The 24,277-nt window shown below is 40.7% G+C and overlaps 2 protein-coding genes across 2 annotated transcripts in view; one reads left to right on the plus strand and one right to left on the minus strand.

Annotated features, from left to right (window-relative positions):
- Positions 1-257: 257 nt before the first annotated feature.
- On the plus strand, positions 258-12,464 carry PHTF1 (putative homeodomain transcription factor 1). Its single transcript, XM_040536172.1, is given in 21 exon segments — positions 258-399; positions 464-519; positions 600-668; positions 1,127-1,162; positions 1,165-1,242; positions 1,245-1,283; positions 2,488-2,647; positions 3,463-3,588; positions 4,373-4,532; positions 5,321-5,491; positions 5,572-5,649; positions 6,424-6,633; positions 7,037-7,165; positions 7,540-7,812; positions 8,409-8,540; positions 8,673-8,701; positions 8,703-8,757; positions 9,368-9,523; positions 9,936-10,031; positions 10,675-10,800; positions 11,244-12,464. Coding segments are annotated over 20 exon segments (2,178 nt in total). The 5' UTR covers positions 258-399; positions 464-485; the 3' UTR covers positions 11,265-12,464.
- Positions 12,465-13,522: 1,058 nt separating this feature from the next.
- The window catches only part of MAGI3 (membrane associated guanylate kinase, WW and PDZ domain containing 3), a 72,994-nt gene continuing 62,239 nt past the window's right edge, over positions 13,523-24,277 (minus strand). Inside the window, 9 exon segments of the mRNA XM_040536168.1 lie at positions 13,523-14,711; positions 14,714-14,946; positions 14,948-15,212; positions 15,215-15,715; positions 17,158-17,255; positions 17,257-17,291; positions 20,091-20,234; positions 20,715-20,847; positions 20,959-21,061. Coding sequence (XP_040392102.1) covers positions 14,623-14,711; positions 14,714-14,946; positions 14,948-15,212; positions 15,215-15,715; positions 17,158-17,255; positions 17,257-17,291; positions 20,091-20,234; positions 20,715-20,847; positions 20,959-21,061 — 1,601 coding nt within the window. The 3' untranslated portion in view covers positions 13,523-14,622.

The following is a 24,277-nucleotide window of genomic DNA, read 5'->3' on the forward strand; positions in this document are numbered from 1 at the left end:
CTGTGTGAATACTCCTCTGACGCAGTGCATTTCCTTAGTAGCTGACTGTACAAGAGTGTCAAACTGTTAAGCTATTTCTTTGTAAAATAGTCGAGCGGAATGCATAGAATTTTTTCCTGTAAAGTATTTTTTAATAACAAAGTCTGATTTTTGTCCCTTCCCTGCCTCGCTCCTTGTTGCGCCGCTGAGGGGGCGGGCCGGGCCGCGGCCGCTCGGCGCTCCCCTCGCGCTGCCTGCCCGGGCCGGGGCGGCGCCAGGCGCAGCAGTCGAGCACCGGGCGGCGGCGCGGCGGCGGTCTCCCGGTAACGGCGGCACCGGCGGGAGCGGCCCGGGGCCGTGGCCGGGCCGCGCCCCATGGCCGCGCGCGACCGTGACGCGATCTCGTGGTACCAGAAGAAGGTGAGTGCGGCGCGGCCGGCGCGGGCGCGGGCCCGGCCGTGCCCTCAGCCTCGTCTCCTTGCAGGTCGGGCCTACGACCAGCAGATATGGGAGAAGGCCATCGAGCAGACCGAGATGAAGGTAACGGCGGCGGCCCCGCCGCGCTGCCCGGCGCCGCGGCGCTCGCCGGGGCTGACGGGCCTTTGTTTTCGGCTCCGCAGGGCTTCAAAAACAGCCTAAAAAGAAGGGGCACATCCAGCCCGACCTGATCGACGTGGATCTCATCCGAGGTGAGGGGGGTGCCGGCGGCGGGCGGGTGCCTCGGCGGGGGCCCGCCCGTCCCTCAGCGCCGCCCGGCTCCGTCTGGGCGCCGCCTTTCGGAGCAGCAGCGCGGCGGGGCGCTGAGGGCCTGCTGCCGAGGTCTGCTGCGGGCCTGCTGCGGCCCCCGGCGTGCCGCCGGGCGGGGCCGTGCCGGGCGGAAAGCCGTGGGCAGAGGCAGGAGGGGTTGGGGTCGGCGAGAGCAGAGCTCGGCGGGAAGGGAGGGGTTCATCGGCGGGGCGCGCAGATAAGGTGGGGCCTGCCTTGGGGCGCACCTGCCCGAGCTGCGGAGGCTGGGAGGTCAGGCTGTTTTCCCTTTTGAATTGCAGCATCCTGGCAGAGTTTGGCCCTTGGCCAAGAGGAAGTTACAAGTAAGAAAATTCTTATAGTTCACCTATAACGACTTGTTTATTTTTCCTTTCGTTTCAAGGTTCTACGTTTGCCAAAGCTAAGCCTGAAATCCCTTGGAATCGCTAACTCGGAAAGGAATTGTGAGAGTTGTGTTTTTCCCACTATTCAGTCAGTGGTGGATACAGGTTACTTCCCAGCGTATTTTATGTGGCTCCTGGTACTCTACCTTATGCAAGGTAAGGAGCAGCAGTAGTCTGAGCCATGATCTTTTTTTCTGCAAGGCGCCTGATACTCTTCTATAGTCCATAATATAAAGGATACGGATCCTATCTGAAATTACTTGTCTGAGCACTGCCTGCAGACATGGGGCGAAGCTTTACCCTCAGTGTGTTCGTGGGTTCCATGCTCCCCCCTTTAAGGTGATGGGCTAACTTCTTGTGCTGGGTTTGCTCTGCCCTGTCGTGCTGATATGCACTGGATTCAAAACTCAAGAGCCACACTGAGTCCTGAATGCCATCTTTTCTGTGGAACCTTAGCCAGCTGTGCAGTGGCATTCTGCTTTTTTGTGAGGGTTGTGATGGCATATCACTATGTGTACAGGCGGTGGAAGATGGGGTAATCAGCTAGGTGAGAAGAGTTTTGAATTTACTTTTGTTATACTGAGGCACCCCCTCTTCAGACAGCTTGTTTGTACTTACAACTCGTGAGCTGCAGTGTCTGCACCAGATGTGGATTTGATGTAGGAACAGTTTAGATAAGAAGTCTTTTGCTTGGTGTTTCCAGATCTGTTTGGAAAAATGTGCTTGTTCCTTTCTGACAGTAAAATCTATTAATTTAGGCAGCCTCGTACTATCCGTTGGGCATTAACATTTTAACCAGTGAGATCACAAGTGAATGCTTCTCTGCAGTTCCGCTGTCATCCAGTAGCTGATTGTTTATGCTGTTCTTGATTTGTCCTTTGAAATGATCTTTCAGCTTCCTTTTTCTCTTTGTCCAGTGTTTATTTTGTAGCGTATAAAAAGTTACTTATCAAAGGTGCTTTATATCCCAGTGTACTGGAGCATTTTTAATGTGTGTGAGGATTTATTAGCTCAGGTTTCTTGTATCAGTCCAGGTTCTTTCATTGTTCTTTTCTGAACAGATGTGGAACTTCATCTGCTAAAGCTTAGGAGTAGGTCTTTCACAGAGCACAGTGAAAGTGTGTTCTTTCAGTGCATCCAGATTCTTTTCACATGTATTTTTAATTTCCTTCTTTGTGCTTTTTCTTCCTCTTTTGGGAAGACCGCTTTGCAGAATAAGCAATTTCTATGAAGTGATGCCTATTGAGATCTATGACAGTAGTATTTGCAGAAGTTATAATACAGAGTAAAAATAAGTAGTTAAGACAGAAGTAAAAACTGGGTCATGCTTTTGCATTTGATACAATTTTCTCTTTTTCAGTCATAGCAGTTGTATTGTATTTCATGATACCTGTGGTGAATGCAAGTGAAGTCATGGGACCAATGTGCCTGATGTTACTGATGGGAACTGTTCACTGTCAAATAGTGTCCACACAGATCAGCAAAACTTCGGGAAACAACGGACTCAGCAGGCGGAGGAGGTGAGAGAGGTAATGGGTTTATTTGTTGGGATCAGAGCATATGATGGATTGCTCATGGGAGAAGTTAATGAGTAAATATTTTCTCTTCTGTTTTTATGTCAATGTTATTTAACTGCAAACGTAAAAAGGAGTATTTTCTGTCTTGCATGTAATCTTCTCATAATGAAGACAAATGCTGCAAAGTTATCAGGCTGTGATAGGTCTGCTTTAGCTGGCATTTGGGCCTTCTTTTCCTAAGGTAGCTTTTTAATATAGTTCCTTTCCATGGCCAGAGGAGGGTATTCTGCATAAAAAGGCACCCTCAAGGTTTTGCAAACCAAACCAGTGTCCTGCTTTGGTTTTAACTACACCAAATTGCTGATGTTTATTGAGAAGAGGCAAATGATGATGGATATGACTGGTGATTCATTGCTGGCAATTTTCTTTGCATGTGGGAAATGTTACCAGTCATCTGCTAGGTATTTGACTGTTAGGTGTGTTACTCAGTGCAAATGCAACTGTAATATATCTGAACAGAGAATAAGGGATGTAGTTAGATTTTTGCTGCCGTTAGATTTCTACAGTAAAGACTCTATCTAGATTTTTGTCTGTTGTATCCTTTTCAGTTCCTTTACTAGTGACACTGATGTCTTGTGTATGCATAAATTCTGCTTATCCATGTAAAATGTATTCTATTTGGAAGTAAGCCCCCTGTCTGCATGACTCATGTAAAATAGCATCTAAAATGCTGTTCTAATCTGATTCAGATCTTTTAAGAAAGACCTAAAACTAGCTTGCTATGCAAATTGAATTCTCCTTTTATTTCTTCTAATCAGGAAATTACGCAAATCTGTGGGTGTTGATGGGAACAGTGGGTCTTCTCCTGAGAAAGCCAGTAAAGAACAGCAGTCAGAATCTGCATCCATTCTTAACAGTTTATTTGGCATGCTTTTCCGAAGGAGGTATGTGATCTTCGCTGGGTTTGGTGCGTTTGTGATGACACTGCGTGAACAATTTGATATTTGGAAAATGAGTACAAAATGTGTGCTGTCACTAATGTCCCCAAGGTCTGCCAGCTTTTGAACTAAAAGCATGCTTGGTATTGTAGGAGTCTTTATAATGTCCTTATTAGGAGATTGTACTATATCTCATGCTGTAGCTGAAATTCAGTGGTAGATGGGTTGCAGAAAGTGACAGAGCTTATTTTATTTATCAAATAAGTAACAATTCTTGAATGTGTATTCTCAAATTATATTACAGTTTTACCTAATTTTCAGAAGCAATTGTGTCTTCTAGTTAAGGTTGCTCGAATAGTCATCCCACTACACTGTCTTTCTTTTTCTCTAAAAATAACCTGGGGGAAAAGGAGGATAGATTGTTTGGGATATTATTTCATTGTCTTTTACTGTTTTCTCAAGCAAGTTTCTAGATGAGTTTTCAATTGACAGATCCTTTCCCTTGATGCAGACTTCTTGCCTTCTGAGTTGCCCTTAGCTAGTTTTTTGAATAAGAAAATATTTCCCTCTTGATTTAGAAGTTTACAGTTACTAAAATGATGAGAGTGAAGCAGATTTAAGTCTCTTCAACAGAATCAGGCCGCAAAGAGCCTGTCAGAAGAAGACAGTTATGTATTCCCTTAGCTATTGTTTAATGTTGTACCTGCATGGCAAGTGACAGAGACCTTGATGTTTTCCTCAAAGAGCTTTTCTCTGACATAAAAGCACTTAATTTAGTTTTCTCTCACAGGGTCAGAAGAGTAAAGATGGTAGCTGAGAAAGGGACTGAGACAGAAAATGGTGTGAATGCTGTGAATAATGGCATAAAGCACAGACATGCCAGATCTGAATACAGGCTGTTGCACTTGAAAGAGAAAAATAAACTTTCCGATGCAGAAAAGAGCCATCAGGTACTGGCAAGAAACATCCATTTGAAGTGGCAAGTTTCAGTATTTTCTGTGTGTGCCCAAAAGTTTGTTGGTACTTAAGTGGATCCAATTCAAGGTACTCTCTTTCCCAACAAATCTTTGCTTACATGTAGGAAACCTAAAAACCCTTTCTGCTTCTGGACTGAACAGTTGACATGTTGCTAATATTCACTGTAAGCACCTTTTCATGTGTCTGTTACAATAGTCAAGTGTGTTAATCACAGACAGTCCTGGAAAACGTCTGTTTTACCTGACTGCTTATTTAGTTATAGAGACCGCTGATTGTAAGCTGCTCAGTTAAGGAATACTGCTGATAATGATTAAAAATAAATAAATTAGAAATTTTCAAAAGCAGTTCTGTAAAATATTTTCCTTGCAAACAGTTCTCACGTTATCCTCTGGAAGCCTGGAGGCTGGAAAACGAAGACTGAAATGTCTCTTGGGGGGGAGAGAGAGACTAAGTTAAGGCATCGTGATTGCTGTTTAAAGCTCTAAAACAAGAAACTTTGTGGAGTTACTTTGTGGCTCCTCGGGTCAGTAAGGTGTTACCTCCAATATGAAGAACATAGGTTAGAATTTGTTCAGAACAAATTTCTTGAGTCCTACAGGACTGTAGTACTGTGCGTTCCAACTTCTCTATTTCTAGGCATTTGTAGATAAGAGATTACTGTGTATCATGGCGTAGTTGCAGCACTGGCTCTGAACCTGCGGTTTGATGCAATTCAGGTTGGTCCTTTCAGTGCCTTCATCTTATTTTGCTGCATTTCTAGGATGATTGCACCAACAGAGATGGTATTTCTGATGACCTTTCAAGTGAGGAGGATGCTGAAGCAATGGCACAAAGGATCTTATTATGCCAGAATGCAGAAGGGGCTTCCAGTGACAATAGCTATGAAGAGAAGAAAAGACCTCTTGTTTCTCTGAACCAGGCTGTCTCACAGGTACTCATGTTGAATTTATGCCATTTTCCACGCAACTTTCTGCTATGGATCATGGGCTGTTTTTCCTTTGTTTTTGGCAGGTCAAGGAAGCCCTTAAAGGTGCCAGAGACTCTGATAGTGTCGTGGAATCTGAACTGGAATCCACAATATATAGTCAGGTATGGTGGTAAATTCACAGGCTTAGCTTTTATGAGCCTGACCAGTGCGGGGATATCCCTCCCATCAGAACAGATCATTACTAGATAATAGTGCTTCAGCATCTTCAGGTGTAACATGTGGCCTCCCTCCCTGCATGTTTGCAGCTTTGTGGACTTCATTCACAATTGTGACTACTCTATTTTTTTAACAACAACAGCAAAAAAAAATCATTCTACTAGCAGCACGTTATGGTCCAAGCTGCCTTGAATTGCTTTTATTGAAGGCTTGTTGTTTGGGAGGCAGCACTGTATTGTAGCTTTTATGCTAATAAATTCTAATTCTTGAAGAAATAAATATTTTATTCTGTGATGTATACTCACTCACTTAATTACTTGTTTATCTTCCCGACCCACTGCTCCCACTACGTAAAAATAAAATATAGATAAAATGTATGGATATAAATATTTAAATAAATAAAATCTTAACAGGTTATGCAGAAACCAGAAAAAACTTTGCATTAGAATTAGTGAGTCAGTTTTTATTTTGAAAAGTTGAGAATGGAGGTGGGGAACTTATGCTATCTGTGTGACTTTCCATGTAGAAATAACGATTGCAAAAACTGTCACTAAGTAAGATTGCCCTTAGCAGCTCACACATCAGTCTGTATCAGGTTGGTGTGACTGTAAGTTCTCAACTGAGACTGAGCCGTGGAAGCTGATTTGTCTGATTGCTTGGAGAGGGGAATGCAAATTGGGTGTGGGGCTGTACTGTGTAAATTTTGTTCATCTTCAAAGGACTCAAGATCCTGCATTAGCGTGGGATCCCGGAGCTGTAGTGTGACCCGGAGAGACTCAGAAAGTACTCGCCATGACTCTGAGACAGAAGACATGCTTTGGGATGATCTGCTTCACGGCCCAGAGTGCCGCTCATCCTGCACCAGTGACAGTGAGGAAGTGACTGTGAAAGGTACCAGGCGAGACCTGAAGGAAAACGTTTTCCAGCAGGTTTGTTGTTTTGCATGCAGTAGAGAGTACTATGAAAGTTTTTTTTTGTTTTTCCTTTCTTTCTTCTTCGATTCAACTACCCCCTCCCCCCCTCCTCATTTGTCTGCCCAAATAATACAAAAGATGCATCTGAATGCTGTTGGTATAATGTAAGCAACCTACTGCTGGATGAACCCATTCTGCCAGCTGTGCTAATCACACAGAAGGCTAGAATGATCTAAACAGAATCAACGAACTTCCCCCCCCACTATCATCTAGACCACGGCTAATCCCAAAACAAAGTGTTTCACTCAAAGACAACTTTGGAATTCCCTTTCAATCTAAATACTTAATAGGAAAAATAATTATTTAGTAGTAAACAAAAATGCATTATATGCCTGTTGCATTCTTTTTTCTTTTATAGAATCATTTGTTTTGGCTACAGAATACAAGTCCAGCATCTGCAAAAGTGAGTGCACTGATCTGGGAAGGGAATGACTGTAAGAAGGTGGACATGTCTGTGCTGGAGATCAGTGGGATTATCATGAGCAGGGTAAGAGAGCTGTAAAGCATTGCAACCTTTCTCCCTTACACTTTAAAAAACAACAAAAACTGAAAATAGCTACACTGGCAACCAGGGAATGCAGTATAAAACTAGGTCCTCCCACAGCTGCAAATACAGTTGTCCTAAATGTACTTAGGAATTGCATAAACCAAAATTTATCAAGTCTCGGTAAAGACTGGTGAGCATTTTTCGTTTTTAAATTGTGGTGTTTGGACTGAAATGGGTGGAATTACTTTATGCTATGTCCTTTGAGGCAGGGGGGAAAATGAGTGCTCAATTAAATTAATGCTGCCACAGCAGCATATGTTTCCTTTGATGCAAAAAACCTGGTTGATCATGCTGTTTTTGTTCCTGCTTGCCAGGTTAATGCCTACCAGCAGGGAGTGGGGTATCAAATGCTGGGAAACATCATCACCATTGGATTAGCATTCCTACCATTCCTCTACAGACTCTTCCGCACAGATAACCTGGAGCAGTTGTGCTCCATTTCTCTAAAGGAGCTTTTGCACATCTTTTGTGGAGCACCTGCTAGCATCCCCGTCATTGTTTTGTCTGCAATCAACTTCCTTGAACGTCTTTGTTTAACCTGGATGTTTTTCTTCATGATGTGTGTTGCTGAGAGAACATACAAACAGGTATGCTTAAATATAGAAACTAAAATTATTTCATGAACCATGGAGCAGTGGTTCTTCCAAAACTATGCTACCAATCAGACAATGGCAAGACAAACATGTCTCAGCAAGCAGAAGTGTTGAATCTGGTAAGATGTGTGAGAAACTTAGGTAGGTGAGTCTGGTAAGACTCTTTATTTATCAGACGTAAGCTTGTCGATACACTTGCTACTTAGGAAAAAGCATACTTAGCTGGCCCGTTCTAAGGTGTAGCATTAGAGAGTTGGCTACATCACATTCAGCTCTGTCATGATTGGGCAATAGCTTTGTCAAAATGGTTCTAAATATTGCATGCTATGAAGAAAGGTGTCATCATTTGCTGGTTCAGCAGGAGCTTTGTGGCTACCCTTGTGTAGCATCAGCAGTTCTACCTCTGCCACGCACAAGATGAAGAAGTGTCTGAGAGGTCAAGCCCTGCAGTTAGGCTTTCCCAGAGTGCAGTAAAGCTAAGTCTTTCTGCCAGTTACCACTAAGCAAACCCTAGCAATGTTTTTTCTTTTTATGTTTTATTATGTTTTCTAATTTATGTTTTTGTGTGTATGTGTGTTTTTAATTTGCAGAGGTTTTTATTTGCCAAGCTTTTTAGTCACATTACATCTGCTCGGAAAGCTAGGAAATACGAAATACCTCACTTTAGACTCAAGAAGGTAGAAAACATTAAGATCTGGTTATCCCTTCGTTCTTATCTAAAGGTGAGTTCTAATACAAGAATGGGCGCGTTTGGTTATTACAGCGAGTATAAATGAAGTCTCTAGGTACATTACATGTCTCTGCAGATCCTACATCCAAACCTTAGACCTGACTCAGTGTCTTTATTTCTGCAGAGGCGAGGCCCCCAGCGATCTGTGGATGTTGGTATCATCCATCTTTTTACTGGCTCTTTCAATTGCTTTTATATGCTGTGCCCAGGTGAGACTTTTTTAAAGTAGTTTAAAAAAAAAAAAAGAGATGATTTTCTTTTGCAGAACCTACATAACGCTTGCGTTGTAGCTGTTGGTCTCCAAAATAGTATGGGGAGTGGAGTTCTGCATTTTTAAAAACTTTGTGATGTTTAGTTGGTAATAGATGTTCATTCGCTACTTTTGTGGTGGAAAGCTTGTATTTTGTATAATTAGGATTTCAGGACAAAGGCTTTTTGCACAAATAAAGGACTCTGCCTAAACACCTCATGTGTTCACAGGACATTTTATTTAAGAGGGCTGATTGCAGCACCATCTTTAAGAACCCCTGTGGTTGAAATACAGCTCAGTAACTATTACACCTTTTAATTCTTCACTAAACCTTCTGTTACAGTAAGTAGTGTTAATAAAGGAGCTGTTTCTTGGTTTCTTTGGTTTTTGCAAGAGATCAATTATGTTTTTTAGGAAAGTTCTTAATACCAAGAAGATGCAGTTGTGATGGAAATAGGACTGATGATTAGTAGATACTGACTCTCACTGCTGTGATTGCTTTTGTAAGCCACAGATTATATTAGGCATGTTAGTTGTTACTGTTGTAGATGTTTTTGTTTTCAATACAGGTCCTGAAGGGTCACAAAACATTTCTGAATGCAGCTTACAACTGGGAGTTCTTAATCTGGGAGGCAGCACTTCTCCTCTTTTTACTACGCCTAGCATCCTTGGGATCTGAAACCAACAAGAAATACAGTAATATTTCCATCTTACTTACTGAGCAGGTACCTCCATGCACTTGTTCTCCCTTTGGCTTTATGCCGTTTTTGGCTATAACTATTGAATTTCAAACCATCTTAAAAAAAAATACCAGAATCAAATTTTAAAATTTAAAAACCAACATTTGCGCTGCACTGTAATAAAGCAATATAACTGTATAGCTAGGGAGAGACAAGCTGGTAAACATTAGACAGACTCAAATTTTAAAGTTTTAAATTATTTTTGGCTGAGCATTAACGCATTTGCCATGTCAATCAGGAAAATAATGATATCACTGTTAAAGTCCTCTGTCTGTAGATGTTATCACTTCTTTAGGAGTGAGATTGCAAAAATGACTCTACTTTTTCCGAAGTCAGAAATTGTTTGGGGGCTAGTGTTGGAATATTAACCTCCAGTCTGTAATTTTATCTGTGACAGATAAACTTATACCTGAAGATGGAGAAGAAGCCAAACAAGAAAGAACAGCTGTCTCTCGTAAACAATGTTTTAAAACTCTCTACAAAGCTACTGAAGGTAAGTTCATCTCCCTAAAACCAGATAGTTGCTCAGCTTTATGCAAACAGTGGCTAATGACAATGACCGCATGGTTTTGCTCTTTCCAGGTCCATTGTCTTTTGATTAGATAAGTTAGGTTTCACAAAGGGAGTTTTGTCTGTGCAATGACAACAGTGGTATAAGATCTAGTAATACAAGATTCATGTAGCTAATTATGTTGCAAACATTTGACTAATAGTGGCTTGCTACAATTTAGAATGTCATTGTCCTTCAGCAACTTCAAAGTGGAAGTTTTTTGTTGACGGGGCAGGCTAGCTATTTGAAAAGAAAGGGCATAGTCTAAAAGCCACCTAGAATAGTCTAGACAAATTTTGCAGCCTGTTGCATCAAACTCTTGTTATGACGCTAGTATTTATACAGAGGAGGTTTTTCAGATCCAGGATGGCTGTTAGAAAACATCTGAGCAGGGAGGCCTGAAATCCATAGTGGGAATTTTTGCATGAATGTATAAGTAAGGCTACAGAGGCAGCAGAAAGTCTGCCAGAAAGCCCATCTTAAGCTAAAAAGCAGATTAATTGCTTCAGGTATGGGCTAACTAATGGCATGTTGTGGGTTGTGTTTTTTTTTTTTTTTTCTTTTCTCTTTCTTTCTCTTACTGTAGGAATTAGATACCCCATTTAGGCTGTATGGCCTGACCATGAATCCATTAATCTACAATATAACACGTGTTGTAATACTTTCTGCCGTCTCGGGTGTTATAAGTGATCTGCTAGGATTCAATATCAGAGTAAGTATAATTCCCACATAAAGAAGAAAACTCTTGGGCAGGCGGGTATGTCACTCTTACACAATTGCCAAATTTCTCTTCACACAAGCAAAAAGACTTGGTTTGAATTAGGCTCCCTCTGCTTGGTAATTCAGAGAAGGGACCATCCTGAGTCAAGCTCTACCTCCCTGAGCCAGCTGGTAGCACAGGGTGGGGGAAGGACAGCCCTGTCTTAAGTTTCAGCCTTGTTCAGGTTTGCTTAAAGCCGTTAGTCAGAACCCTAAGTTCTGTCTCTTCAGAATACAGATACGGTCCTCCTGTAGCTCACACTTTTAAATCATAAGCTCACTGAGTGCAGCATTCAGTGCAGGATGGGTGAAGGAGACGGGAGTCTTACCTGTAGATGAAAAGCATTCAGCCCTATGGCTTTCAGGTCTATACTCATTCTCAACATCTCTTTTCAGTTATGGAAGATTAAACCATGAACTGACCAAACATCAGCACTCAGCCATCTCCTCCACCAGAAGGACAGACCAGAGACCAATGGCTTGGGCAGAAAGCAGAGGCGCTTTCACATTACAGAACGATGTAACTGGCGAGGTCTTCAACAGAGTCTCAGTGTATGTACTGAAAGTTGTTCCTCTGCTATACTGTTCTATAACTCTATTGGGCTAATTAATGGTCATCTTATGGCATATGCATGTACAACAGAATAAATGGGGCTACACAGTACTAGATGAGATTGAAAATATCAGGAATTGTGTGCACGTATTGTGGGGCATCGAACACTATAAAAGTCATGCTACTGCTCTTACTGGAGTGGCGTGATGGGTGCCTTGTTTCTTTAACAAACATCAATCCTGTGCGTAAGCTAAACAAAGAGGCCTCCTGTTTCAGTCTGCATCATCATTTTCAGAGAGCACTGGAGCTACACTGACTTCAGAGCTCTGTTCAGTTGGACAGTACTTAATGGCAGTTACCTGAATGCGCTGAGGAGTATTTTTCTTAGCATCTCAGTGTGTTTTAGGCTTTGCCTCTGTATCCTAAGCTACTGCAGGATGCAGTGAAGTTCAGTGTGCACAAGATGAATGCTGCCCCTACACTGACAGTTGTTAAGCTTGCAGCTGCATAGTAGCTACTCAGTTCTGTGAAGCTGCTGCAGCCATGCACTGCAATAGTGCCTTACACTGGAATACCTAAGGAAGCGTTCTGTTGTGTGGTCAGGTCAGGGGAAGATAAGTTACAAAGACCTTCTCACTTAAAAAACAGATTGTTGTTTAGAAAAGGCATAGGAGAGGAAAAAAAAAACTATCTGTTAAACTTGCATTTTCCTTAAGTTTTGTGACTATTACCTTCAATTATATTAGCAATGGAAAAAAAAAAAACAAACAACAAAAAACAACCTTCCCATAGCTTCATTCTTTCACTTAAGGAGTAAGAGGGCATGAGAGTTTTGGGTAGCAAATTGTTTATAGCTATTTTCTGTACAAGGAAAGGTTGTAAGGTGGAAAAGGAAATGACATTTTTATATATCAAAATGTACAAATAAACCTACAGTACAAGTATTTCATCATAAACAACTGTTTCTACATGACTTCATGATTTTTATATTACCTTCGTTGAACATTTGTTATTTGAACGGGGAGTCCAGAAAACTTCCAATAATAAATGGCATTTGTTTTCCAGAAGAGTATTATGTTTGTCGGTAAAATCTGGATTATAGATTTATCTGTTTAAAGTATCACACTATTGAAAGTCAGCGGACAATCTATTTTATACAGTGCAGAACCAATAAGCAATGAACTGGACTTCTTTTTTAATATCTATATAAAAAATAATGAGCGATTTACAGGTCTCTCTCTAGTCAGAACCTCAGAAGTATGTATAAAGGTGCTGTACATTATATAAACATTTACACCCAGTACATCCATACATTGCTTAGCATTCCAAGGCCACATTGCTAAGTCATCTGATACAGTAAGTACAGATACACATTCTATGGAAAGAGAATTCACACACAGATAAGACAATAAATCAGGTCACATTAATATATAGAAAAAATATAGGGGTAGTTGATGACAGGGAAATAATTTCAGTGGTGCTATTCATCTCTGTACTAAACTTCTGAATCTGTTTCTGCATTCAGTGGTTAGGGCAAGTGCATACAACAACAAAAAACAGACTCTCTTGTTAAGAATACATGGTTAATATCTACATAGACTAACTTTGAAGTATTAAATATTTTCACAGTCATACTCCATAACATGGAGTACTTGTTCATGTTATGCTACACAACAAATCAATGGATCATCCAATGTGAAGCAGCAGAGCACACTTCAGATCTGCTTTAAAGCCTATTTATTTTCAAAGTGTTTTCTTTAAAAAGCTGTTTGAGTAGTCATGTTGTACTTTTAAAGAGTTCTTCAACTCAGAACTGAATCACTGTGCTTCAATTACGCTTTAAAAACATTACATGTTTCAAAGCCTAAACAAGTTTGAATTTTCATGAGTAAGTAAAGCTTGACCTGCTACACTTCTTTTCCTTCTGCAACCTGGACCAATACATTCCTTTACCACCTTTTTTTTTTTTTTTTGCAGTAATTACAGACCTGTCATGTCAGGAAATCACCTCTAAAACTATCATGGAAATAAAACCCTTCAATTTATGCAGTCTGCTGTTCTTACAGCTATAGGTCTAATATGTCAGAAGATTCTGGTGGTAACATTCCCCAGTATTATTTAAAAAAAAATCTGTATTATAGCCCAAACAATAGATACTAAGACTCATGTACCCTGTATATCATACTATTTAGCACTCTTAGACACACGTTTAAAATAAAATGGGAGACCTAATACACACAGGCAGGAACGTCATTTAAGGAGCTAGTATGGCAGTTGGTTCTGTCCTAAAGATCAATTGTTAGCTCTACAGAGGGAAAGAAAAAAAATCCAATTCGTAACTAGCATTAAATAATTAAAGATGACTTTTAGTATACAGCACCACAATGAGGCTGAAAATAAATGCACACTCAATGCTTATGTTTACAAAGAATGCTAAGGAGGAGATCGTGCCACAAGTGAAACCAAAAGAATTATGCTATTAACAGAAACCAGCATTTTCCCTTTTGACAGATGTTTGCAAACAGTTGTTATAAGCATCTTCATGAATCAAGAAAATAAAGCAATTTTGTTGTGTTCGTAAAAGGCAAAATTACAAAACATTGGTTTATGCCAAATATAATTTTTATCTACACGATTTTATATTAGGTATAAAAATTTAAGAAAAAGACATCAATTGAAACAGCATCAGTGGCACATTTGCTGCCCTACAATTGATAGAACCAACCCACCCATCTTCTTACTGAACCAGTAAGACATGGGTATTTCCTTATGTAAACATGCAACATGCTCTTGAGAAAATACCCATTTCGACAAAACCTTGACTTTCCTGTGACTGGAATATGTATGAGAAGAATCAGATTGACTGGATACAGTAGATAACTTGGCACAAGAACAAGAAGTGAGTCATGATCACATTGGCAATATAGGCATTAAATAATTTTGTTCAGAAACTCACAATACTATCTGAGAAAGCCGTAGCAGTGCAACATTGAGAGCAGCAGAACACTGCCTTCAAAAGGACAAGGGGACAGCAGCTTACGGAGGCATTTCATTTAAGCAATCCAAAAGGTCCTTCATGCAGCTTAGATAATTTAAGAATGAATCAAATACTTTCCACCCTCTAACCAGTTTCTGAAAAATATGACAATTTTGTGAAAAGAAACAATGCTTTAAAATGATCATTATTAGAAACTTGATTACATGTTCTAAAAAAAGTGTCAGTCAAACCCGTTTTTCAGCCACACCTGCTGTATTGGTGACTTTACATGCACTTGGTACCCTCCAAGGTCCAGGAGTTATTGGTGTTTTTGGACCGGAGAACTATTTTCAGATTTGGAAATTCCATCATCTTTGGTTTCATCAGGCAGCTCCATGTGTCGCTCTCCATGCCGTCTGTTCAGAATATCAGTCTCCTGTGCGTCTAGCCTTCTTTGTTTCTCCATGGAAAGCAGCGGAATATTGGAAAGACTTGAAGTTTTGAATCTGCTGGAACTCAGTTCTCCAGAGTTTGACTTCCTTATTTTTTCATCTTTGGATGTGTTTCTTAGAGTCACTGAATGGAAGGTTGCTCTCCTCAAATGCTGCATATTTTCTCTCTGGAGACCACCCTTCCTTCTTTCCAGAACTCTTCTGCTTCCCTTCTTTCGTTGTGACTCCTATTTTACCATTTCCACCTTTCAGTTGCTCAACAGTCATCTTATCACCGCCAGTTAAGTCAGGATATTCTTGTAACTTGCAGAACACTTCTATGTTTCCTTGCTTACTGAGATGCTTTTGAGGACTGGCAGACCTGCCTTGATTTCCACTGGAACACTCTTTTTGCTACTACCGTTCATCCCTATTTCTGTGAGTTTACTCTCACTCTTTCTGGAACTGTCAGGTTTATGTGAGAGATTGCCGTAGCTTTTTTCAGGATCCCCCTTTCTAGGGCTGTGCAAACCTGTGTGATGGTGTCCCTCAGCTGCCCCTAACTTTTTTGGACTTGCAGATCTGTCTCTTCTGGTCCCTAATTCCAAACTACCTTTTGTGATTTCAAAGCCAGGACTGGAGGAGAGATCCCATCTGTTCTTTGTTCTCTGGGGAGAAGACAGAGGCTTCATCTCAAACTGGTTTTCAGTTAAAGTGCTTATCTTTTCAGGCACAGTGTTCTTTGCTTGTTCCAGTTTCTCAGACAGTTGAACTTTCATTAAAGCTTCTCCTGGTACTGGTAAATAACACACTTCAGATGGGGAAGCAGAATGTGAAGATGAAGATAATGGTGACTGTTCTTCATATATTACAGTTGATGAAGATGGATTATAACTATCCCAATCACCTGGAAGTAAACAGAGAGATTTGATTGAGTTTTTTAAGACTGTTTTAGAAACGTGCACGCTACTGAGGTATCAGGATGTTATGTGAAAGCTTCAATTTAAAAAAGATACTGTAGTGGCATAATCTCAAAGTTTTATTTAGTCATTTTTCCATATTGCATTGTTCTATAACCTACAACAATTGTAAGGAAGTGACTTTGGAAAAAGCTTGTGCTTATGCTGGCTGGATTTCTGTGGGACTGACATGGTCTTTTATAAGAATAATTTTAGAGCCTATGTAGCCAAATTGCAAAACAAGTTCCTGACCTACATTGGTTACAAGAAAATCAAATGCTAAAATGCTTTTTTTGCTAAAAGAAAATTGAAAATAATGAGAAGTTGAGGTTATTCATAGCTTTGCACTTTAATATAGAAAGAGATGAAACACGAGACATGCAGATTTCCAAGTCTTTAAGGAAACCCAAGAAAAGCACTGAAAGCCCTTAATGTTGCTCGGGTTTCACGTAGGGACCAAACTGGAGGGAGCCAAACCTGAAGGAGGAAGAGAAAAAGCCCAGAACTACATACCAAAATCACAGAGTACAGCAAGCAAGAATTCAATCAGGAACGTATGATTAACAGCAAGACAAGAGGCAAAACCTTTCCCTTCTTTACAGTCACTGATCTCGTCTAAGTTGTTTAAGCTATCTCAGGACCTGACTTTGGCAGAGGCCTGGACCACATGGTCTCTAGAGTTCCTGCCTGACTTTCTATGATTGTGTGTTTCTATGTCAGATTTAAGAAATTTCCATGCACAAGAGGGCCAGCAGTGGTTCCAGGTAGCTCTTGTGCTGTCCTCTTGGTGCACGGTAAACACTATTTAGCATTGCTGAAATTATACCAAGCTTAAACAGCTGTTAGTAAGGAGAGAGCTAGAGGTGAACCTCATACTGGTTCCCTCTGTTCTCGCTTGTAAATGCTCATTTAAGAGGACCTCAACAGAAGTTCATCAGAACACAGAGGACTCCATTTAACTTTCACACTTAGTGACAAAGTAATTCAGTGTGAAACACAAATGAAGCCAGTCAGGAAGCTAGCAAGATGGCACAGAACAGATCTCGTAGGTCACAGATGGGCTGTTTCCATGCCATGCACTAATTCACTCTGATTTTACTGTTATGTGCAATTTGGAACAGTAAGATGTTAAGAACCATCTTCTAGCTCTCTGGAGGAAAGAAACGGAGAAACTTCTGAGCAGATTTTATCCCTTGAGCGGATGCCAGTTGCTGTCTGCAAATGACTGAACATAACAAACTATTTGGTAGTTCAAACTGTGTGTTTTAAAATTTTCAAGGGATAAACTCGTGGTTAGTTAACTATTATTGAAAGGCTCTTCATCAGAAAAAGTGACCTTACAATTTTAAAGAAATTTACACAAAATGAAACCACACTTTAGATGACATACTGTGATCTGGTATCAAGCCAGTCCCTGGTCTCAGCAACAGCAAAACTTTATTTCCTCCAGCCTGAATCAGCTCAATAGCTCGTGTGTGTGTGATTCCTGGGTTCTCCATTAATTTCAACAATTTGGTCACCAACCTGGTAAGAAAATAACAGCCAGTTCAGTTTTATGAATCACAGCCACCATAAAAAATTTTTGATTTAGAAAGAAAAAACAGAGACAGATGCATCTGTTTTCCTCTCACATTAAATCCACATAAAATCAACAATAACAATACCACCCCAGCTGATTATACTGGGGACTGCTGATTATACAATACAACACAACACAACACAAAACACAACAAGGTTGCAGTTCAGAACTCTTCATGTCAGGTCTCCTATTCAGCCAGCTCAATAAAAAGTCTCAGCTTACTTTAAACATATCTTCCATTTATTACAAGTGATGAGACAGGTACAGCCATGTTCCTGAGCCTATTTTCATTCTGGATCCTCTTACAGTGGGAGCTTATTGACAAACTATGGAAAACCTGGCAACATGCATCCGTATGTTTAATAAACTGACTGTAACTATGGCAGAACAAGTTTCATATAAAGGAATGGATTCATTTTTCCAGGTAGGAAAGATCACCTTTATGCAGTTATCAGTACTAAGGTCTCTGAGGCCAATTAGCAACTTACATAGAAGTTGGGTGGATAATTATACTTCGCACCAATTTTGCAGGCTACCAGAACGGGACTCAAATAGTATCTGTACAAAGCGTCGTGAAACCTATTTTGCAATACACGGGTCAGCCAATGGATGTCACCAGTGTTTAAATTTAGCAGTTTAAAGAAACTGGGCTTTGTTAAATAAAATGCCTCTGCCAAAGAAGGTCACTGGCTGGTTACGCATCTGATAGGACAGGGCGCTCTACACCATGCTACGTGCCTCGCATCATGCTCAGCTGCCATTAACTGGGTGAGAAATTCCTCTTCACTGTTTTAGAGTACAGCCAGAAAAATGACAGCATTTTACAGCTGTGGAGGGACAAAGTGAATGACACAAAACCCACGAACAATCTCACACTGGGTGAGCTCAGAGCTGCGGGGGGCACGCAGCGCAGCACTTCTGGCCCTGCTCCACCGCTCCCACCAGTGCCTGACCTGTGGCTGACTGGCTGCGGACGGGTCCAGACTGCACCCACCATCAGCAAATACATTCACTACAGAATAACAAAAGCACTCGTGGCCAAAACCGGTGTCCTGAGTGATGCAACAACCAGGGCAGAAGTGGTGCAGACAGCAGTGTGATTTACTTACATTCATATTCTACTAGCACTTTGCCTCCTCTTGCCCCTGACACATCTGAATTAAGCAGCATTTTATTCACACAAATGCACCACCAGAAATGAATGAGGATGAAACAAGTTAGGATTCTCCCATGCTGGTGGGACAAACAGCTGACTCTGTTCTGAATCCACTTTTCAGATGTGATTGCACTACTGTTACACACAGCTTCAGCACAGGAATGGTGTGAGTCTGTCTGCAGATGAACTCTGCTCTACTGTACAGTCCACTTGTCTACTAGTCAAAAGTAGGACTTCTGGGAAACAATAAGATGAAACTTGAGCCTGTTGTTCATGTAGGTTTGAATCTTGCTCTCAGCACCTTTGCCACCTGTGATCACAAGGCACTCCTGTTTCACTGGCCAAAAGGTGATCAGAAACAAAAGGGTAACAAAAAAGATCTGGATGTGACTTTATGAGAAGAAGCATGAAGCTCCAGGTTTGTTTTTATTATTTAGATTTTAATCTGTCTGCTAGGATAGGACTCCTTTCTGTTAAGAGATGAGACTGGAAAACTCAGAAATAGGCAACAGAATGTACTTCACTGTACCAGGCTGGACTGAGGAGGAAGAAACTGAGCATTTGAGGAGCCTCCTATATACATACATCCTCGGCACAGAAAGGTGCCTGGTGCCAAGTGGTAGGGTGGGCTTTAAAAGACTGCTGAGGAAGCTCCCCGTGGTCCCCCCCTCCCTTGGGATCTATTTCTGGGCTCTTTCTTGAACACAGCTATGTAGGCAGAGACCATCGGCTCCCATCATGCTTGTCTTCTCCCCTGGTCAAAGACAACATGCACTAAATCTTTATCTCTGTCCGAAATTTAATTTCTGCAAAGAATTAGGACAGTGGAAGTTAACAATACATAAAATGTCACATCCAATTGAGAGTCAGAATAGCTCCACAGCAAGTATGAGTGTCAGCTCCATCCTGGTAGACTATAATACAAATGGCGGCAGAGACGTGTGTCAGTAGCCACGCACAGAGTGAACCACCAAGGGGCTGCATTTCACGGTCACCTGACTCAGTTTTGTGCTCTAGACTGTGAAAGTTCAGCGCTGAACGGAAGTCACAGATCATCATGTACCATCAATTCTTTGCTATTGTACCTATATATTTTGTTTTTCCTACAATAACAGAGAGTGAATTTCTTACAAAAGCATAAGAATCAGCAGAGTAATCTTTGAAAAAAATATTAGGCTTATATCTTCAAATAATGCACAGAACAGCAATACACAATGTACACACAGAAATTCACTGACTTGGACAGTGAGTATACTTTCCGTTTTCTGCTCCACCGTGCAATTTCTTGTCTGGAGTATCCTGATTTACTGCTGCTAAGCCCAGGGACATTATTATAACTCAGGCACATGGATAGACAGATAGGTCATTTTGGATGGCCAGAGTTATATTTTCTCCTTTAAAAGCCTAGCACCACAGCATTTGCTATCGCTGCACAGTAATAGCTGAAAGGACAGCTGTCCAGATGCTTTTTTGCCTGCTGGGATCCTGAACTCATGAAAAAACAAAGTTTGTTACCACCATAGGCAAATTAAGTATGTCAAAAGGCTGACTTCTGTGCTAACAAACTGATTAGAAAAGACAAACTCACATGTACTCTCCCATCTTTGACAGCTGGTCCATCTTCAGCTAGTCGAAGGATAAATAAGCCCATGTTGTATTCCTTTCCTCCTCGAAGACTGAACCCAAACCCTCGAGGGCCTCTCTCCAATTCTACTGGGAAACAGCCAGAATTCTGTGCAGGAAGTGAGACCAAAGAAAAAAAAATGAGGACCTATAGGCAGACTTAAATTTTTGTTTCTCTGGAAAAATGCTTTACAAATTTCCACATTTTGAGAAACATGCAATATACAATTTAAAATGAATTCATCACAACTCATGTATGATTAAGTGCAATGGTTTCATTCTAAGTCTAAATAAATAACATCTTTCTTTCTAAGTTTTAGATATGTGTAAGACTTCTTTAGGAAATGTTGCCAGAGGGTCAGTAGTAGCCCTGTTCCAAGGATTGTGTCAGAGTATTCAACTATGATAAGCAAATAAATATAAATTATTAGCAAAAATATTCTGTGAAATGCTTTAGTGCATTTTTATAAGCAACCTTCTACCCACGTCTGACATGGAAACGTTTTACTGTTCTCATTTTGAATACTCTGTGGCAATTTCACTGTAGTGTCTTGATGAACCAGCATTTTGTGTGCCTCTGCATGGTTACCTGCACCTGCGAATGACGACTACCAATAACTGAAGCAATGCCAGCATCCGGTTGTGTCAAGTGCTTATGCTCGGGCCAGGAAAGCCTGTAACTATTTGAAACTTCTTTTCCAGCTTCAACTTCGGTAGCAACCCTACAGAAAAGTAAAAAGGAAGTGGATGTTACCTTCGCATTTAAACGATCCCACCAGTCAAGCTTTTCTAGTTGTTTTCAGTTCCTTTTGCCAAATACAAAAGCTCTGTACCTGTCTGTGCTGGAAGGGTTCATCTGTGCTGATCCCAGAGGTCGGTGCTGCGGAGCTGGACTCTGCTTGGCAGAGTTTGTTCCCGATGGAGGACCACGATGTTCTAATAAATTCAAACGAAAACAACAGTCAGAGATAATTTTCCAAATATAAAGCGAGGCACACGCAACAAGAGACCACAGTGACCATCAGTGCTATGTCTGCTGCTCTCAACTGCCTGGAACAAACAGAAGGTTTGCATCTGAAATTTTGGGAAAAACAACCACAGCTTTCAGAGGATGAGCTGAAAGGCAGGTCTGTGTAACAGCTGATGGGCTGCTCACAGTGATGCTACTGCCACAGTCCCTCAGATTGAGCCAAGCTCACAACAGTTACCAGGTGCAGTGGATTTTCCTAGGTTTAGTGCTGTAAGCCAGAAACCAATGGCAGTTCATCAGTTCCACAGAGTAAGTTATATAGAAATTTTATTCTTACTTACACTGCTTTTTCTCAGAAAGAAATACACAATTTTAACCAAACCCAACATGAACAAAATGCTTTTAGATGGTCTGCAAGTTGATAAAGAGCAGAAGGTGTTAGAGCCAGTCAGATACACAAAGTTGGTTCAGATATTCAACATAACAGTAATTTGTAAGGGATGAAGAACAATGACCATTTGAGAACATATCACTGTTATAAGGTGAGAGGAGACTGAGGATTTGCAGGGGCAATTAGGATTCACCGATGAAGGCCTGAACAACAGAGGCAAACTGTCAACTCTTTTAAGCTGCAACACAGTCTCCTATAGGTCACCTGGAAGAAAGGTTATGAAACAGTCCCAGAGCTACACTGGAGCGACCAGGTAACTGGCATGTATCAACAAGAATTTTAGTGTTCGGCTTTCTCCCAAAGGCTAAGTAAAAATTAAAGTGTAATGACGCTTTAATAAAATCCTTTAAAATAATATGATTTTCTTTACCACACAAAGTAGTGTGCACAATCATGTGCATTTTACAATAAATCCTTTGCATTTATGAAATAAGACGTTTCAGAATACAAAATGTCTGTCACTTAAAAGAGTAATGAACCATAGTCTATGCAAAAAGCTGCCTCTTAGCTAGAAACTTAAATGGCAAATTGTGGCCCAAGATGAACTTATGTACTGAATTATAAACTAATAGATTTATTTTCCTTATACTGTTTTTAAAAAAATCCCGAACAGCCAAAGTGCAGTTGTTCCAGTCCTCTGTTAGGTGCATCTCATTATTCATTTCTGAGTTAAAAACAAAAACCCAAACCCTAGTAAAACATATAAAGCGCTCAAGCATCTTACGGAAAGGAAAACATAATGCGTATTATTAAACTGAATTTCTCAGTTATGCTAGAACTCAGAAGTCCTTCATAGGACTTGTTGGTGCTATTACTATGACGTGCCTTAAAGAGGTTTTTCTCTAGAGACAAAATGTCAACTTTTACTTCTGGTTTATACTCAGAATTTCAATTTAGAAGCACAGGCAAAAGAAATGCCATCTGTTTGTACAAATTTTCCAGTCCTCTTTCAGCTTTCTCTCTTGTGTTTCTAGCTAATACATGACAGAAGCTGACAGGCTCCTGCTTTTGTGAAAAATGTTAAAGAATGTCTTCTGGAGCATGAAGTGGAATTCGTTTATTATATGAAAAGCAAAGACCACAGATCTGTGAAAGCCAGGAGGGAGAGAGGAGTGCTACATGGTAGCATTTTCATTGCCAGTCTCAGAGGACAGCACTGAAGATGAGGCACTGGGGAACATCAAGCTCTAGGAGAGTTTATGTTTTGTGATGCTGTACAGCTTTTGGCAAAACGGGCATTTTTCTCTTTGGAGCTGCATATTATTCATCCTTGGTGTTATCCACCACCTTGTGAACAATCCCTGTAAAGCTCAGCTCTCTCCCTGGCACCCCAACAGGGGGAAAGGACTAAAGCCCTGACTAATTTATAACCACTCTGGCTTCTTAAGGGATTCTGCTGCATGGAGGGTTATGCTGTGAGCTAAACTCTATTTTTCCAAGTAAATGAGTGAGAATTTTAAAACAGGGATTTATTCCCATTTCTGTGGAACAGGTTCTGCTTCTCTCTTTCATCGTCACAAAATTCCTTACATCTGAAACATGCAAACTTCAGCTGTTTTAAGTCCCCCACATTTTCTGATTGGTGGTCTCAATCTAGTTTTATCACCTTCCCCCCCCCCTCTTAATTCTCCTCAGGCTCTTGATTTATCTCTACATTTGGCTCCAAATCTGTAACTGAGGAAAGGAGAAAAGCTAAGTTCTTATACACAGTCTAGGTAAGGTCATGCATAAATGAGGGAAAAAAGATTATATTCAGAAAGTTTATTCTAAAGACAAAGAGCCCTGAGAAACAGATCTAATGCAACAAACTCAAATTTCAATTGCATTATAAACATTGCCCTGGGCAACTGCTTTGAGGTACGTCCCTTCAAACTGCAATGAATTAGATTTGATAGAAATGAAAATCTTAATAGAAAAATAACAATTTATAGAAATCTCTCTGCTTTAAACATTAAAAAAAAGGGAAATTAAGTTTTTGAAATTCTGTATTATGGGCTGAGATAGCATGTTAAATATTTGCAGTGAATGTGAAATTAGAGAATGATCTGTTGGCTATATTCACATTCCGGCTTTAGGTATTAATTATTTAAAAGGTGACAAAAGCCAACTTTCTGGCAAAATAATGATAGCAAGTTTAATTAAACCCACAAGCAGCAATCCAGAAAAATGCAGTGGTAAGCAGGGTTAGAAAACAGCTTTTCAGCTCAAATGATTGAATTTTACATATTTATAGTGAACTGTTTGCGTAGGAACAATACCATATTGAATGCAACACTGCATGGGAGCTTTCATTAAAAATATCATCTCTGAAGATGGGACTTAGCAGTCACAAACATTCATTTCGCTGCTTAGATGATACAACAGTTGTGTGTGAAGAATTTGCTAGCAGCCTGGAAAACACCAGACAGGATTTCTGTGGTGGGATGGGACCATTTTTCAAGATGTATTTTTAGCAGGCAAGAACTACAGGGTGTTTCAATTGTATCCTAGGGATGCAGTACTAGTTCATTTGTGTATTTTAAGACAGCAAGACGAAAAGACTCAGACTGCCTAAGCGGAGGGGATATAAAACGCACCCAGCTCCCACCCTGTAGCTGGGTCCCTGCACAGCCCTTGCAGAGCCGCGCCGGATGCTCCACAATGTTCTGACAGACCACGTCTGGCACAAAGCTTCCTGACAACTATGCAGCAGCAAGAGACAAACGTACCGTCCCATGGGGTGAGGAGGTTT

Source organism: Cygnus olor, chromosome 24 (genome assembly GCF_009769625.2).
Source record: "Cygnus olor isolate bCygOlo1 chromosome 24, bCygOlo1.pri.v2, whole genome shotgun sequence".
NCBI classification, from domain to species: domain Eukaryota; kingdom Metazoa; phylum Chordata; class Aves; order Anseriformes; family Anatidae; genus Cygnus; species Cygnus olor.